General features: G+C 45.6%; 1 protein-coding gene across 4 annotated transcripts in view; it reads right to left on the bottom strand.

Annotated features, from left to right (window-relative positions):
- Positions 1-15822, bottom strand: part of kctd16b (potassium channel tetramerization domain containing 16b) — a gene marked incomplete at both ends in the record, with an annotated part of 115490 nt that extends 99668 nt beyond the window's left edge. For all 4 annotated transcript variants that reach the window (XM_080779873.1, XM_080779870.1, XM_080779871.1 and 1 more), the window contains one exon: positions 14907-15822. In XM_080779873.1, coding sequence (XP_080635999.1) covers positions 14907-15822 — 916 coding nt within the window. The remainder of the gene's footprint in view (positions 1-14906) is intronic.
- Positions 15823-16082: the final 260 nt, after the last annotated feature.

The raw sequence follows: 16082 nt of genomic DNA, 5'->3' as shown, positions 1-16082 counted from the left end.
AATAGAGAGAGGGCGCTCTCTCTCTCTCTCTCTCTCTCTCTCTCTCTCTCTCTACCACTACACAAAATAAATTCCCGCAGAGCTGCAGCTGCCATATCACTCTAACTGCAGGCCTGTTAATGGACGGAGACTTCATGGTCACTTAAGAGTGAAATGGCAGCGACGCCCCGCTCTCAGAAGTTATAAAGCTCTCTGGAATGGAAATTATGACGGCGTGACCACATGCTGGTGGAGAGAGCACTGCTGGTGGGATGTGACCCGGATTGCTAATGAGTCAGCGTCCTGCATGGCGTCTGGAACCATCCCAAACCTCACCTTTGCCCCTGAGAAGGTTTGTCACAAAGTTGAGATGCTAATAGGCATTGAGTGACAAATAGCATAGCCTAGAGGCCTCGGCTAGAACCCAAAACAGATCATCATCTATAACTATCACATTGAATCCTGATGAGTGTCACTATGTGTCTGTGACCAAAACATGAATTGATTAATAATGAAGCAGAGAAAGGTGTGTGCATATTGACATTTCTATCTAAGGGGATTCAGCCCCCAACCACCACTAATGTTTTTGAGAGAGCTATAGTGCATGCATGTTGATTTCTTCAAGGACCTGCAAAGAGCCATAGCAATCTCATAACTAGAAACGGTTTACATTATTTTAACACACACACCCGAAATAGAGACGGCAGGTTAAACTGGTACAACAATTGTATGAATGTAATTTAAATGGGGGAATGAGCTATTTTTAAATAGCCAACATTGCAACATCTACATGGATAAAGTGGTTAATGATTGCGATGCTGCATTAACACATTTTACTGATTTTTCATGGTGACACCCTGGAACCCCCCCCAAGGACCCCTGCTGGGGGTCCCCGGACCACACTTTGAGAACCAATGGTGTACAGTAGATCCACTAGAGTGTGACATCGCTTGGGGATGGGGGAACAAAAACACACCCCGCCAATCTCATGCCTCAGTGTTGCGATCGATGACGCTTCAAATTGAAAAATCTATTTTGCCATGAGGCTTACAACGGAAGAGTTTAGCTTTATTTTTTCTTCTTTCTTTTTCTTTCTTTCTTTTTTTTTTATCCAGTGTTAATTTTGACAGAAAATTCTGATGTATTCTTACTTCTTAGCACTCTATTTTAGTCCTGCAAACCCCTTATCCCTAATCTACTTTGCCTTTTTTGAAAAACATTTTTGAATAGTTCAACTAGCCAATCTACATTGACACATTGTGAGCTTGTAGATTGGCTATTTTAACTATTCAAAAATGTTTTTCAAATAGTAAAAAAGGCAAAGTAGTTTAGGGATAAGGGATTTAGCATGGTACGGATTATAGCATAGTATGAAAATGGAGCCCATGGGGCTCCATTTTCGTACTTTGCCTTTTTTTACTATTTTGAAAAACATTTTTGAATAGTTCAACTAGCCAATCTACATTGACACGTTGTGAGCTTGTAGACTGGCCATTTTAACTATTCAAACATGTTTTGCAAAAAAGTTAAAAAGGCAAAGAAGTTTATAGGGATAAGGGGTTTAGCGGTGACGAAAATGGAGCTCTTAGTCTTAGTGTTTTGAATAACACACACCATATATGTTTTGTCCTATTTTTGTCTTCTACTCTTCGTCTAAATATCAAAATATTTAGTCTTTTAGTCTTAGTCACACAAAATGAACACTGCTCTGCAGTCTGCTTATTGTTACACATCATGTCCTGTCACGCCACTCCACGTACCTCCCCGGTAGTCCCCAGTCCTCACGTCAATTCTAATTGTAATTCTAATAAAAACAATAAAAACAAGGCAGGCGAGCTGTTAGACGCGGTGACAGGAGGCGGAGCCACGCCGTCATTGTTGGGGTTGCAGCAGTGGTGGGAAAAGTACTCAAATGTTTTACTTACGTAAAAGTATCAATTACTGCAAGTAGGCCTACTCCGTTCCGAGTAAAAGTCCGGAATTCAGAATGTACTTGAGTAAAAGTACAAAGGTCTTGGCATCAAAAATGTACTAAAAGTAAATGTGCTCTAATTGCAGAATGTCTATCATTTGAAAATAGCCGATTTATAAGCTCACAATGCGTTGCCTCGCGTCACATTGTGAGCTTGTAGATCGGCTATTTTCAAAAGGCTGAAATGTATAGGCCTAGGGTTAAAATGGTTAATTGATGTTTTCTAATCAAATCAATCTCCAAAGTAACTACTGACTAAAGTTTTCAAATAATTGTAGTGGAGTAAAAGTAAGATTTTTGGCTCTGAGATGTGAACTTCTAAAAGTATTGGAAATCGGAAATACTCAAGTAAAGTACAAATACCTCAAAATTGTTACTTATATAATATATTATATTTTATAGTATCATGAAATTGTTCATGACATTAATTTTATTTTATTTAAAAAAAAAATAGGTTTCATGATGTGACCTTTTCTGTGGTCTGGAGTTTTCTCTGGGGTTTGGAAGCTTTTTGAGCTGCAGTGAATACTTACTTAAGTAAATATACTTAGTTACTTTCCACCACTGAGTGATAGACTTGGGGGTGGTAAATCATGTCGTCCTGGTATAAGCACACTGTCTGCAGGAAAGCCTGTCACGTCAATCGTACTGATGTTGTCAGTCACTGTACTGGAGCACAACTTGGGTGTGTGAGAATGCATTGCTCTGCTGTGACTGTGAGACATGAGAATGTACATGAATTGTTGTCAGACACAACATTTTACATGAGGAACAGAATGCAAGAAAGTGGTAGTTCACCATTATTTTCTTTGAATGCACAATGCCAACATGGCCACCGTGTTTCTATTCGAGAACATTATTTATCTTCTAAGCAAGCAAACAAGGGGGCAGAGTGGAAGCAGCGGCGCCATAGAGAGCAGGGACTCACAGCGGAGCAGAGAAATGGGTTGATGATAGATGATGGCGGGAGAGAAGAGGTGGGCAGGGTGAGGGCTTAGGGGAGCTGCTTGTTTACTGCGGTCTCTCTCTGTGTCTCTCTCTGTGTCTCTCTCTCTCTCCGACACACTCTCCTGTGCTGCCTTTTTATTTGTATTCCTCTTTGTTAATCTCCTTTTCATGCTTTTCATGCCTGTGCACCTTCTGTTGTTCTTCTTTGACTATAATTCACTGGTTCTCGAAATTGGAGTCCACGGAATCCCATCCCAACGGGTACTTGCAGGGGGTCCCCGGCTAAATGATCTATAGCCTGTAGTTAGGAACCAAATATGACCTTACCGGTCTGTAACTCTGAAAGTATACAAATGGAATGCAATTTGTATGCTTTCAGAGTGAAATTGACACTGAGGATTACTGTATAGTGTCTCTGTCGCGTGCAAGGAAACTTCATATGTCCAAAACCTTTCAGGATTTAAATTAGAAAAAGAATAGCAAATCTGATCTACTGTACAAGCTCGAAACGCTTGTAGATCTGCTGCATGCTTTTGTGTGACACTGCAGTGTGATCAAGTAGGGCGTTAATTACGGGGAAAAAAACACAATTTTTAATTTGGATGTATACTGTAAGAGTGAACAAAATGTGCACGAATGATGAATTAATCAGATTTGAAGTGAGTTTCAAGTGGTTTGAAATGCGTTTCAAATGTGATTTCTAAAGACACGTCTGCAGTCTGGACACACCGAAGGCTGATACAATGGTGTTCTCGAATACATACATTTGAACAGATCACTTGCATATCTCTGCTGTCGGGAAGAAACCAATTAACTCCAAAAAGATTTTTCAGGAAATTAACCTTATATTTTGAAAACAAAGCAACACTGCCTCATCAAAGTTGGTGTTAATTGACTTTATATAGTGTCAATTACTTTCATGAGAGGGAGCGGTGGTGGAGACAGTTTGAGGGTCCAATTAAAAGTTAAAGCAATAATATGTCCAAATTTGAATGACGTTTTTTATTTATTTGAGGGAGTAAAACACTCACCCAAAAAAAAGTGTCTCTCTGACACATCTAGGGTCCACAATCTGCATTCAAAGATGTTCCTAGAAGCTTTGTCATTGGTCAAAAAACCCCGGTCGCAATGACTAACCAATCAGGAAGCAGACAGGCAAATCGACCAATGACAAAGCTTCTAGGAAAATCTTTGAATTTGAAGATTGCGGCCCCTGGATGTGTCACAGAGACTACATTTTTTTGGGAGAGTTCTACCCATTGCTGCCTGTCTGAATACCAAAAAAGAAAAGAAAAAAGGTCATTACAATGTTGACATATTATTGCTTATAGCTGCTTTAAGTGCTTTTTAATACTTTTCATTGGTTCAATATTTTCAAAACAACACACAGACGTAAAGCACTGATTTATGAAAAACAAAATGAAATATGGAGTTAGGTGGTTTCCTCATGACAGCAACGATATAACAGCGCAGACAGTCGTCCTAAAAGATAGTGCCCTAGAGATGTAATTGCCTGCCATCCATCAGGGAAATGTTATTTCACCAACTGCAACAAGGCAGGTGAACTGACTGACGCTACACTCAAATTAAATTTGTTACACTATAGGCATGGGGAAATATAGTGTTTTCGAGCAGAAACTTCTTATCTTCATAATATTCTGACCTTATATATTTTGTTCATAAATGAATGTCCTACTTGTTCACACCACATATCAATAGTACTACATTTGTAAGGTCGAAACGCGGCCCAAAGCATTTCTGCCTGCTGCATTGCTACTATTTTTTGAAATAGCACCTTTATGCATATTGGGCCTTGGGTATAATTGATTTCACCATGCCTTCCTGTTGTTTGACATGTTCTTTGTTCCTCTCCTTTCCTCTCTTCTCTTCTCTATTCTTTCTTGATCCATTCAAACTCTTCCTGTAACTGCAAAATGCTGGGAGCGTGCACACAAAATAACTTACCCCACTTATTTTACACCTGGAATCATGTGATGTCACAATGTGACAATAAAGTTCATTCTGACTCGGATGCCCATGAGAGCAGTGGTGGAAGAAGTATCCAGATGTTGTTTTACTAGTAAAAGGTAGCAATACCACAGTGTAGACAGACAGCACAAAACCACAGTTTGTACTACAAAGTAAGTAATATAGTATTTCATCTTGGCTCAGTTACTACTATTTTTGAGGGGCGCCAGCTCCTCCTATATTCAGCTATAGTTAGATTTTCGTCTTACACAAACATTACATTCCCATTGACAATGAATGGAGAAGTTGCATCATATGTGGATGAGCAAATCTGCTATTTGTCCTACACAAAGCCTTAAATTCCCATTGACAATGAATGGATGATGTACGATGATAAGAGCGTTCCTCACTTCACACGGGTGTGATAGATGTAAAATACCCCCCCCCCCCCTCCCCATCAGTGTATGACGTATGGGTCTTGCATAACACTGAGGGTAATGTCTCGAGTGCACATACTGCCCGAACTAACCTTGCCATCTACATATCATTGGGGTGAACAAATTCAATATTTGCCTCTGAGATGTAGCGTTGTAGAAGTATTGAAACTTGAAAGTATTGACAATTGGACATATAGTAGGCTACTGTATCATATGTATGTCAGGAAAAGTGCCTGCATGATAGGAATATATGAAAGCAAGTCCCAGGTTTGATTCAACTCCCCGACGCACTCCCTTGTTTCCTGTCAATCTTCAATAACATCAAACATATATATAAAAAACTCTCTCTCTCTCTCTCTCTCTCTCTCTCGCTCTCTCTCTCTCTCTCTCTCTCTCTCTCTCTCTCTCCTCCCATTCCTGAGGGGGTCAATGCTGTGCAGTAGGTGGTGGTGCATGGTGGCAGAGTGTCAGGGCCCATGTGGGGCCAGGGTAGCAGCTGTCCCCATCATGCCTGTCACGACCCGTCTCCTCCACGGCTAATTATTTCCTGCAGGCACCCTGCCAGCGTGTGGGGCCACCTCTGATGATGTCATCATCAACAGACAAGGCTGTGAGGGTTTTGAGACCGTTGTATACGCTCTGGTTACTGCAGGGTGTGTGTGTGTGTGTGTGTGTGTGTGTGTTTGCGACTTTGCGTGTGGCATCTATAGAATGTGGCACAAGGTGCAAATGCCTCCAGAAGTGTAATGTAGGTCACATACTGCACACACACACACACACGCACAGCATTACCATAACGAACCCAATCCACTCCACACATGCCACAACACATTTGCCACACCAGGGCCTTAACTCATCAGAGCGTATAGCAAGCTAATGGCCAACCCTGTCAGCCACCAGCGCACATGCACGTCCCACACCAACGAGGCTGTTCTGTGCTGCGGCGACACACGCCTTCATTCTGCTTCCCGACATCCACACACAGCGGATGTGTTCCTGACATCCACACACAGCGGATGTGTTCCTGACATCCACACACAGCGGATGTGTTCCTGACATCCACACACAGCGGATGTGTTCCTGACATCCACACACAGTGGATGTCTTTCCGACATCCACACACAGCGGATGTGTTCCTGACATCCACACACAGCGGATGTGTTCCTGACATCCACACACAGCGGATGTCTTTCCGACATCCACACACAGCGGATGTGTTCCTGACATCCACACACAGCGGATGTGTTCCTGACATCCACACACAGCGGATGTGTTCCCGACATCCACACACAGCGGATGTGTTCCTGACATCCACACACAGCGGATGTGTTCCTGACATCCACACACAGCGGATGTGTTCCTGACATCCACACACAGCGGATGTGTTCCTGACATCCACACACAGCGGATGTGTTCCTGACATCCACACACAGCGGATGTGTTCCTGACATCCACACACAGCGGATGTGTTCCCGACATCCACACACAGCGGATGTGTTCCCGACATCCACACACAGCGGATGTGTTCCTGACATCCACACACAGCGGATGTGTTCCTGACATCCACACACAGCTGATGTGTTCCCGACATCCACACACACAGCGGATGTAGGATGTGTTCCTGACATCCACACACAGCGGATGTGTTCCTGACATCCACACACAGCTGATGTCTTCCTGACATCCACACACAGCGGATGTGTTCCCGACATCCCCACACACAGCGGATGTGTTCCCGACATCCACACACAGCGGATGTGTTCCCGACATCCACACACACAGCGGATGTAGGATGTGTTCCTGACATCCACACACAGCGGATGTGTTCCTGACATCCACACACAGCTGATGTCTTCCTGACATCCACACACAGCGGATGTGTTCCCGACATCCCCACACACAGCGGATGTGTTCCCGACATCCACACACAGCGGATGTGTTCCTGACATCCACACACAGCGGATGTGTTCCTGACATCCACACACAGCGGATGTGTTCCCGACATCCCCACACACAGCGGATGTCAACAACAGTGGAGCCTGCAGGAGGAAGGCATCCTGCCGCCCACTCCCTCCCGCTCGACAGATTGTCGGAGCGTTTCGTGTTGTCTCTCTTCTCGCCCCGCGCGACGGAGGAGGATGGTGTTTTGATGCTTCGATAGTTTCGGTTTGCCGTGCCGCACGTCTGATTGGCTGGGGCCCTGCGTTGAATGCCACCAACTGCAACTGTTTCCACCATAGATGATTAATTATGAGTCACTTGAGCTATACTCGACCAAACGGGCGAATATATTTGGCTTGCCGTGTTGCCAGAGGCGTCTGCACATTGACAAACAGGCAATAGTACAGGAACCAAGGGCTGTGGAATCCCAGATGATGGTTTTGAGGAGAGGCAGAGTCATGTCAATGTAACTATTATAGTGTGAAAATGGACCCGAAAGGCTACAGAGAAAGTAGGCGAAAGTCTACATGTGTGAATCCCCTGTCGGCCAAATCTCCCCTTGTGCAAGAACTGACCAGCACAGAGGCAAGACAGTCAAGGAGACAGGTTGAGAGACAAAGAAGAGAAGAACTGGGAGCTGACAGACACACAGGTGAATGGACAGACAGACAGACAGATGATCCGGACAGGGAGAGACGGAGACAGTGACAGGCGGCACGGAGAGAGAGGATTCGTGACAGTGCAGTGAAGCAGATAAAGGCAACCAGTACCGCTGTGCTGCTCCTTGCCCTCGGCACCAAAGGCCAAATGAAGTGGAGAATTTAGAAGAGGAGAGACTGTGAGACTGACAGCAGAGGAAGAAGTGGAAGGTATAAGTGAAATGGAAGAAGGGACAGAGAGAGAGAGAGAGAGCGAGAGAGAGGGAGGATAGCAATAGGAAAGGTGAGCGTGCCAAGCGGGAGGCTGGCAGGAAAACAAGAGACTGTCACTGACTACATTTGTTCCACTGGGGTGAGTTCAACCTTTAACAAACTCCCCCTGCATGCAGTCTGTGTGTGCACGTGCGTGCATGCATGCGTGCGTGTCTGTGTGCACGCGTGCATCCACTGTCCGATGTCTGCGTGACGTCTGTGTGCAACGCAACGCGTGGGTCTCTGCCTGATGCACAGCATAACCCTCTTAACAAGCGGAACATTTGTCAACAAAGGAAGGCAGGAAGTGGCTGTTGTTTGCCAGTATAAGCAAGAAGAGGTCCCTACAGAGGGTTGAGGCACACGCTGTGCAGCTCCAGCCTGCTTGTTAGCGCTGCAGGCTGCATGCATGGGGACAGGCCAAGGCCAAGGCTGCATGCATGGGGACAGGCCAAGGCTGCAGGCTGAATGCATGGGGACAGGCCAAGGCTGCAGGCTGCATGCACATGGGGACAGGCCAAGGCTGCAGGCTGCATGCATGGGGACAGGCCAAGGCTGCATGCATGGGGACAGGCCAAGGCTGCAGCCTGCAGGCTGCATGCATGGGGACAGGCCAAGGCCAAGGCTGCATGCATGGGGACAGGCCAAGGCTGCAGGCTGCATGCATGGGGACAGGCCAAGGCTGCAGGCTGCATGCACATGGGGACAGGCCAAGGCTGCAGGCTGCAGGCTGCATGCATGGGGACAGGCCAAGGCTGCAGGCTGCATGCACATGGGGACAGGCCAAGGCTGCAGGCTGCAGGCTGCATGCATGGGGACAGGCCAAGGCCAAGGCTGCATGCATGGGGACAGGCCAAGGCTGCAGGCTGCATGCACATGGGGACAGGCCAAGGCTGCAGGCTGCATGCATGGGGACAGGCCAAGGCTGCAGGCTGCATGCACATGGGGACAGGCCAAGGCTGCAGGCTGCATGCATGGGGACAGGCAAAGTCAACCAAGCCCCACGGCTCAGCATTTAATAGAACTACCACCTGCAAAGGTGAAAATGTCCCCACATGTGGGGGTCCACACACACACACACACACACACACACACACACACACACGCTTGTATTTCTTGTGAGGACATTGACATTTTAGGACAACGGTTTTATGAATGCCATTCGTACTATTTTGTGGGATTTTTAACTGTAAATTGACTGAGAATAAAAGACAAAAAAAATTAAAAGACTAAAGGATGTGATTTAGTTGACAAAGGCTAGACAAAACAATTTCAGATGACTACATAGGAACTAAATGGTGTGTTATTCAAAAGAATAACACTAAATCAGAATTTGCTGTCAAAATGAACACTGATCTTTGGGGGGCTCTGGGTTACAGTGAGCGGTGTCTCTCACTGTAAGCCCAGAGCCGCCAAGAAAGCAGATCTATACAAGCTCACAATGTGTTGTGCTGCAACACGTTGTGAGCTTGCATATCGGCTATTTTTCGGTGCATGACACTGACAAGTCTGACATGTATAAATCATGTTTTATCTAATTCGATTCATTCGAACCACTAAAACTAACCTCTAAATGTTCGCTGCTCATGTTCCTATTGGACAAGGATGGGTTGGGGAGGGACTTAGTGAAGGGCTAATTGTGTAGCTCTAAAAATCCTTTTACAACCCGTTTTTCGGTTTTTCGTTCTTGTGAGAACCCACGACAATTCTGATCTATTTCTCATATTCTACTATAGTGAATTATAGCCGCACGCACGCAAGCACGCACGCACGCACACACACAATAAGTACACAGAGCCTGTCACCATTTGTAGTAGTAGCATATGTTTACTGGCTAGCCTTGTCAACACAGTTATCATCAGGGTCAATCCATTTTGCAGTCCGCCCACACCACAGCTAAGATATACTGTAACACGACTAAATAAATCAGTCAGTCCACGTAATATCCCAGCACGATGAACTATGAAAGTTGAGTTCTGACTCAAAGAAACAAAAACAAGTGCTTTGACTGCTTGACATTTCATTCGGGGGGGATAAAAAGGACAATTAATGTATTAACCATGTATTAAGAATGTATGAGCTATGAATTAATACGGCTACATTTAACTCAAAATGCATTTCACATCTATCACAAAGTATGTCAAAATGACCTCACTAATGTTAACAGCATGCACATGCAAGCTTATTCAAGAGAGCTCATTTACATTATCCCTGTCTTCCCTGCGCTTGGGGGGGTGGAAACCCCCTGAGTATGATGTAAGCGCAAAGCGGCTGCCCCATGTAAATGCAGTCTACTCCAGTATCTGCTCCCAAACAGATGGATTCCTGTATCACAGTTGTAACAGAAGAGACAAGCCGGTGCTGAGACCATATATCACACGGGTTAGAAGCTCGTTTCAAACTTTGCCAAAGACACATGGGGGGAGAGGGGGAGAAATCCCCACCACGTTACCCCTGTTGGGAGCGACTCCCAACAATGCTGCATTGTTGGTGCATGCTAAACACGACAGCTGCCTTCACCCGGGTTACACTCATTGTTGTGGCAATGTAGCATCATCTCCTTTTGGTTCCTTTCCAATCCCACAGACAGGCAGCACACCTCACGTATATATGCGCCTGCTAAAATCTATCGCTGGCTTGTTGTGTTACAAGAATAGAACCCCCCAACGACTGCCACCACACTGCAATGGGGACTGCATTACTTTCCCATTATTCTGACTCCCAACTTTGTCTACTATAAGATGACCACTCTGCGCTATTGCTATAGGAGGAGGGACTGCATTATAGATGGCAGAGTTCTGTGGGTGTAGCAAAATAACTGCCTTTATGCGTTTCATAGCTTTTATAATGAGACCTGTTCAACACTTGAACCAGCATCGACCGGGGTCCCCCAGGGGTCTATACTTGACGCCCTTCCTTTTTTACGCTGCGGTTCTGCAAAAAAGCGAGAAGGAGAGTCTGTATTTGTCTGTCTATCGAAAGGCAATCTCACAAACCGGTGGACCGATCAGCACACACTGTCAGTATAGGCTACAGAACAAGTTCCTTTCAGTTCCTTTTGATTTTGTTTTGTTTCGTTGATCTGCAGCGCTGAAACCTTGCCCAGATTTGGAGGCATATCATAGACCAGTGGTTCCCAAACGTTTGAGCTCATGACCTAAAAGATACATTTGATAACGCACACTAGTGAAAATAAAGTTGTTTCTTTTGTTTGCTTTTGTTTTTTTAATGTTGACTAAATGTCGTAAAATGTTAGTCGACTAAATCTACAGTTGATTTTGACGACTAAAATGCATTTTGCCGGGCCTTGATGGTGTCATAATGCCTGATTGTATACTTGTTTTGCTTGCTGAAATTAGCTCAAGTTGTGAGCTTGTAGATCGGCTATTTTCAGAGCATAAAATCTGAGTGGAACCAAACATAAAATGATTTGTCTTTTAGTTCTACTGGATATCTTCTCCACTAGTCCCTCCCTAAGTCTATATGAGTGTCCTCGGACCCCACTTTGAAAACACCTGGTGAAATCCTCCTATAGGCCTACAAAACCTGTATATCATAGGTAGTTGTTCTTTACTTCCCAGAAAGAACCCACCTCACCCCTGACCATTTTGATAGTAGAATGGCTTAGGGTTGACGACAGAGTACACTACAGCATCTTGCAATAGGCCTGGTCTACAAGATTCGCTACACCACTAAGATATACCCATGTAGTACATGTACCTGTCTAAATACTTCTAAATATGTCAATGAAGTCCACACCCACAACACCAGAGGGAGTTCAACTAACCACGTGCAAGGCAGATTCGGCTCAAACAAGGGGTTAAATTAATTTAGCTCCTATGCCACTAAAATCTGGAATGCCCTATACAACAGCTATTCAGAAATGCATGTATATCCCTAGACTCCTTCAAAACCGCTCTCAAAAAGCACTTACGGGCGGCTGCAATTCGATACTGGCCCCTGTAAAAAAGAGTTCAAGTCCCCTCTCCCCTAATATTTCCATAGGCTATACTGTACACGTTTTCCCCTTTGTTATTTTATTTAACTGTATATGATGATTTCCTCTTTTTCATAGAAGTGTATATTTGTAAGTCTTTCAATATTCTGATGAATTGAAGATGGAGGACCCTGTAAACAAGTGCTTTTTCAGGTTCAGGTTATATCCTAAGTAGCAGTTTTTGTATTGACCTGTACTTTCGTTTGAACTGTATTGGCCTACCCATTGATTGATTGATTGATTGATTGATTCATACTATTGTACGTATAAGCCGCCCTGCCACAAAATTCACACATTTGAGGTAAATGAGGATAGAGGCACAACGAAGTAAAAGAAAAGGCTGATTTCCATTGTGGAAATCTCATTGAGTTTTCCCTCTCTTTCTAAGGTAAGACAGAGCTTGCAGCATAGCTCTAGGATGATTAAGTACATCCATTCCACGACCACAAGTGGGTCAAATATCGTTTTGCCAATGATCCGTTGCATTCGTTGTTCCGGGCTTGGAGTGGTTGGAAGTGTGTTGTCTGACACATCAGGATGGATTAGTATCTCGATGATGTTAGGCGACGTGTCAAGCACTGAGACGTACATTTGATTGATTGCCTCTGTCTCTCCGTTTATGTCTGTGCCTTATTTTGAAGTGTGTTTATTGTACGTTATTTAGAAGTAATTGCCTCATGCGATTATTGTTAAATTGTGTCACCTCAGTCACCTGTGTCCCGTTTTCCCCATCCATTCCCTGTGTTAATTGTCCTTGAGTTCATCTGTGTCTTGTTAGTTCCCAGTGTACAGTATTTATACCTGTCAGTTTCCCTGAGTATTTGCAGTATTCTTTGTCTTTGTAGTTTGTCAAGCACTGGAAAGTACATTTGATTGATTGCCTCTGTCGCTCCGTTTGTATTTCTGTGGCTCATTTTGAAGTGTGTTTCTTCTTTCTTTCTTTAATCGTCTTGTTCTCATATTGGGTTTTTTGGGGGGGGGTTTCTTAAATGGATGCCCTATTTTATGACAGTGTGAGTGGCACACAAAACAAAAATCAACAATCTACAAGCTCCCAATGTTCACTGTGGGTTTTTATAAACCGATGAAAAGTATTCACAAGAGTTTGTGACTAAATAACTACACTGGATCCATGTGAAACCTTCTTTTCTTCCTTCTATGTTCCCTTTTTTCCCCTCAAGAGTGCGCTATAGCACTACATCAGAGAGGAATGTGTGGCACAACGCCTCATAAAATATCACAACCACCATGATGAGAGCCATCATTATTACTTAATTCCTGCCTGCCTTTGATCCCTGCTTTTGACAGTGGCTCCCCCTCACACTGACGGGGGTGTGTGTGTGTGTGTGTGTGTGTGTGTGTGTGCGTGTGTGTGTGTGTGTGGTAGGTGCCAGGTGGAATAGTAAAGTACATCATTCATAAAGCAGTCAGGGGTTGAGATGATGATGGCCTCTTTTCTCAGAGAAATGAAAGAGAGTCCTTGATTGACATAGATGCCATAGAAAATCACAAATTACATCCGGACCTCGGATGGATGACAATCACCATGGACAGCGCTCATATTTCCAGAGATCCTATACTTTGACTGGAGGTTTATGGGGGCCGTGTGCAAAAATCCTGGTGCTGGGGGTGATGAAGGCGTTGCCTAGCAACCGGGCTAATGTTAACCGTTTGGTGTAGCCGATCTACAAGCTCACAATATGTAGCATCGTGAAAGTGAGCTTGCAGATTGGCTATTTTCAAATGGCTGAAATATAGGGCTGAAGTGGTTAGTGTGTTTTGTAATTGTAATCGAAATCTACGATATAGTGGAGTAAAAGTACAATGTTTTCCTCTGGGATGTAGTGGGGTAGAAGTAAACGTATTTAATTGTTAATATTGTTTTGTATAGTATTGTTTTCTCTATCTCTCTCTCTCTCTCTCTCTCTCTCTCTCTCTCTCTCTATACCGCCTACACTCCATTCCACTCAAATGCACATTACTTGGACAACACAAGACTGGAGGAATTCCACTAACGACTCCCAATTAAATGTCACACTATTCCGTCGACAAAGACGGTGGGAGAAGCTTTCACTCGAGTCGAATAATTAAAATATCTCCGATCTGATCCAACCAAAGAAATGAGCACTGGCAGCGAGGCTGGCATGCTGCTGTAAAAAAAGGAAAATAAAAAAACATGCTTCAGCCTGCTGTCAGATGGGTGTTGAGCTGGAGGCTTATAACTCCAAGAGAGATGACAGTGTAGTGCTGGGCCATAACACTTCAAATCAATATCACCATTATGATAACGTTTGCCTCAATTAAGATTGATGAATTATTTCACATACTGTATAGGCCTACAGTATTAATTCTGTAAGAAAACTTAAATAAAGACAAGGTTGCAATTCAATTCAATTCAGGCAAGGTAAGGTTAGTATAAGGTAAGGTTACAGTATTCCCACAGGGGCCTTCATCCCAACATTATATGCGGCTATATCATTCAAAAGAAGTTTGTTTAAGCTATGGAGTATATGATGATCCATCGATTCCATCCATGCATCCATCCATCCATGCATCCATGCATCCATCCATCCATCCATCCATCCCAGTACCCCCCCCCCCCCCCCCCCTCTCTCTCTCTCTCTCTCTCTCTCTCTCTCTGGTGCACAAACCAAGTGCGTCTTCGACTTCAGCCCTCATATACGTCAAGCAAGGGCGCGTGGTGTGCATGCGTGCGTGCGTGCGTGCGTGTCTATATAGTATAGGCTACTCACGGTAGAAAACGTATTCCGTGTAACTGGACCAGACCTTGTCCTCGGCGTGCTGGCTGACGTTCGAGGCGGTGACGGACGAGTTGCAGGCCGCCATGTGGAAGCCGCACTCGGACAGCATGTCGAAGGCGCGCTCCAGGTGCCTGAAGCGCAGGTAGAAGCGCGAGGTGTAGCGCTCCGGCGTGCGGTCCGGGTCGCGGCTCTCGTTGAGCGTCTCGCCGAACACCTCCTTGGTGAGCGCCACGCGGCCGCACACGAGGATGCGTGGCACGCGCCGGAACTTGGCGTCGGCCGCCGCCGTCGTCTCGCCGCGGCCCACGGCGGCGGCGCACGAGCCCCGGTAGCCCACGGTGATGAAGCCGCTCTTGCGGTCGGCGGGCACCAGGGAGGACGGCGGGCAGGCGACCCGGTGGTGGTCGCTGCCCTGCGAGCCGTCCTCTGGGTCGCTGCCGCCGGGGAACGGCTCGTCCGGACTGGGCTTGTTGCTGTAGTAGTCCTCGGTGTTGGTGGTGCTGCTCAGCAGCTTGGCCAGCTCGGGCAGCTGGAAGTAGTCCGCCTCCTTGCGGAGCCGGCCTCGCTCCGGGAAGTGGTCAGGCAGCACCACCTGCTTGTCCCGCAGGTAGTCGAGCACGTAGCGGAACAGAAAGCCGTCGCGGTCGATGAAGTAGCGACCCTTCGGGTCCCTCGCCAGGTCGGGACAGGCGACGGCGGCGGCGACAGCGTCCTTTCTGAAGAGCCTTCCCAGCAGGGAGCCCGGGCAGCTGACCAGCGTGGAGTGGCGGGTGTAGTAGACCTGTCCTCCCACGTTCAGCTCCACCACGTCCGGGAAGCTGTTCTGGGCCGTCCCCGGCGGGTCTTTAGTGATCTCTTTGGGGTTATTAGTCCTACAGTTTCCACTTAGCGCCATCGTCTCCGTCATGGATCACGCTTTGTGTAGCCTATATACCGCCGATAAGAAGTGAACAGAAGGGGTGCGCCCAAAAGTTTCCTACGGTGCGTAAAATAGTAATTTAACACGTTTCATATCGAGCACAATAATAAGCTATATACATATTTTTTTATTTTTTGTTTTCCTAATCTCATCCCCTCTGGCCATTATCTCTATTTCCATGCTTACCGGGTCGAAAAACGAGAATTATAACGAGCTGCAGTCCGCTATACGGGTCCCTCTCCAAACGC

This window comes from Protomyctophum bolini, assembly GCF_963924005.1.
Source record: "Protomyctophum bolini genome assembly, chromosome: 13".
NCBI classification, from domain to species: Eukaryota; Metazoa; Chordata; class Actinopteri; order Myctophiformes; family Myctophidae; genus Protomyctophum; species Protomyctophum bolini.
This window is presented reverse-complemented; position numbering and strand designations above follow the sequence as displayed.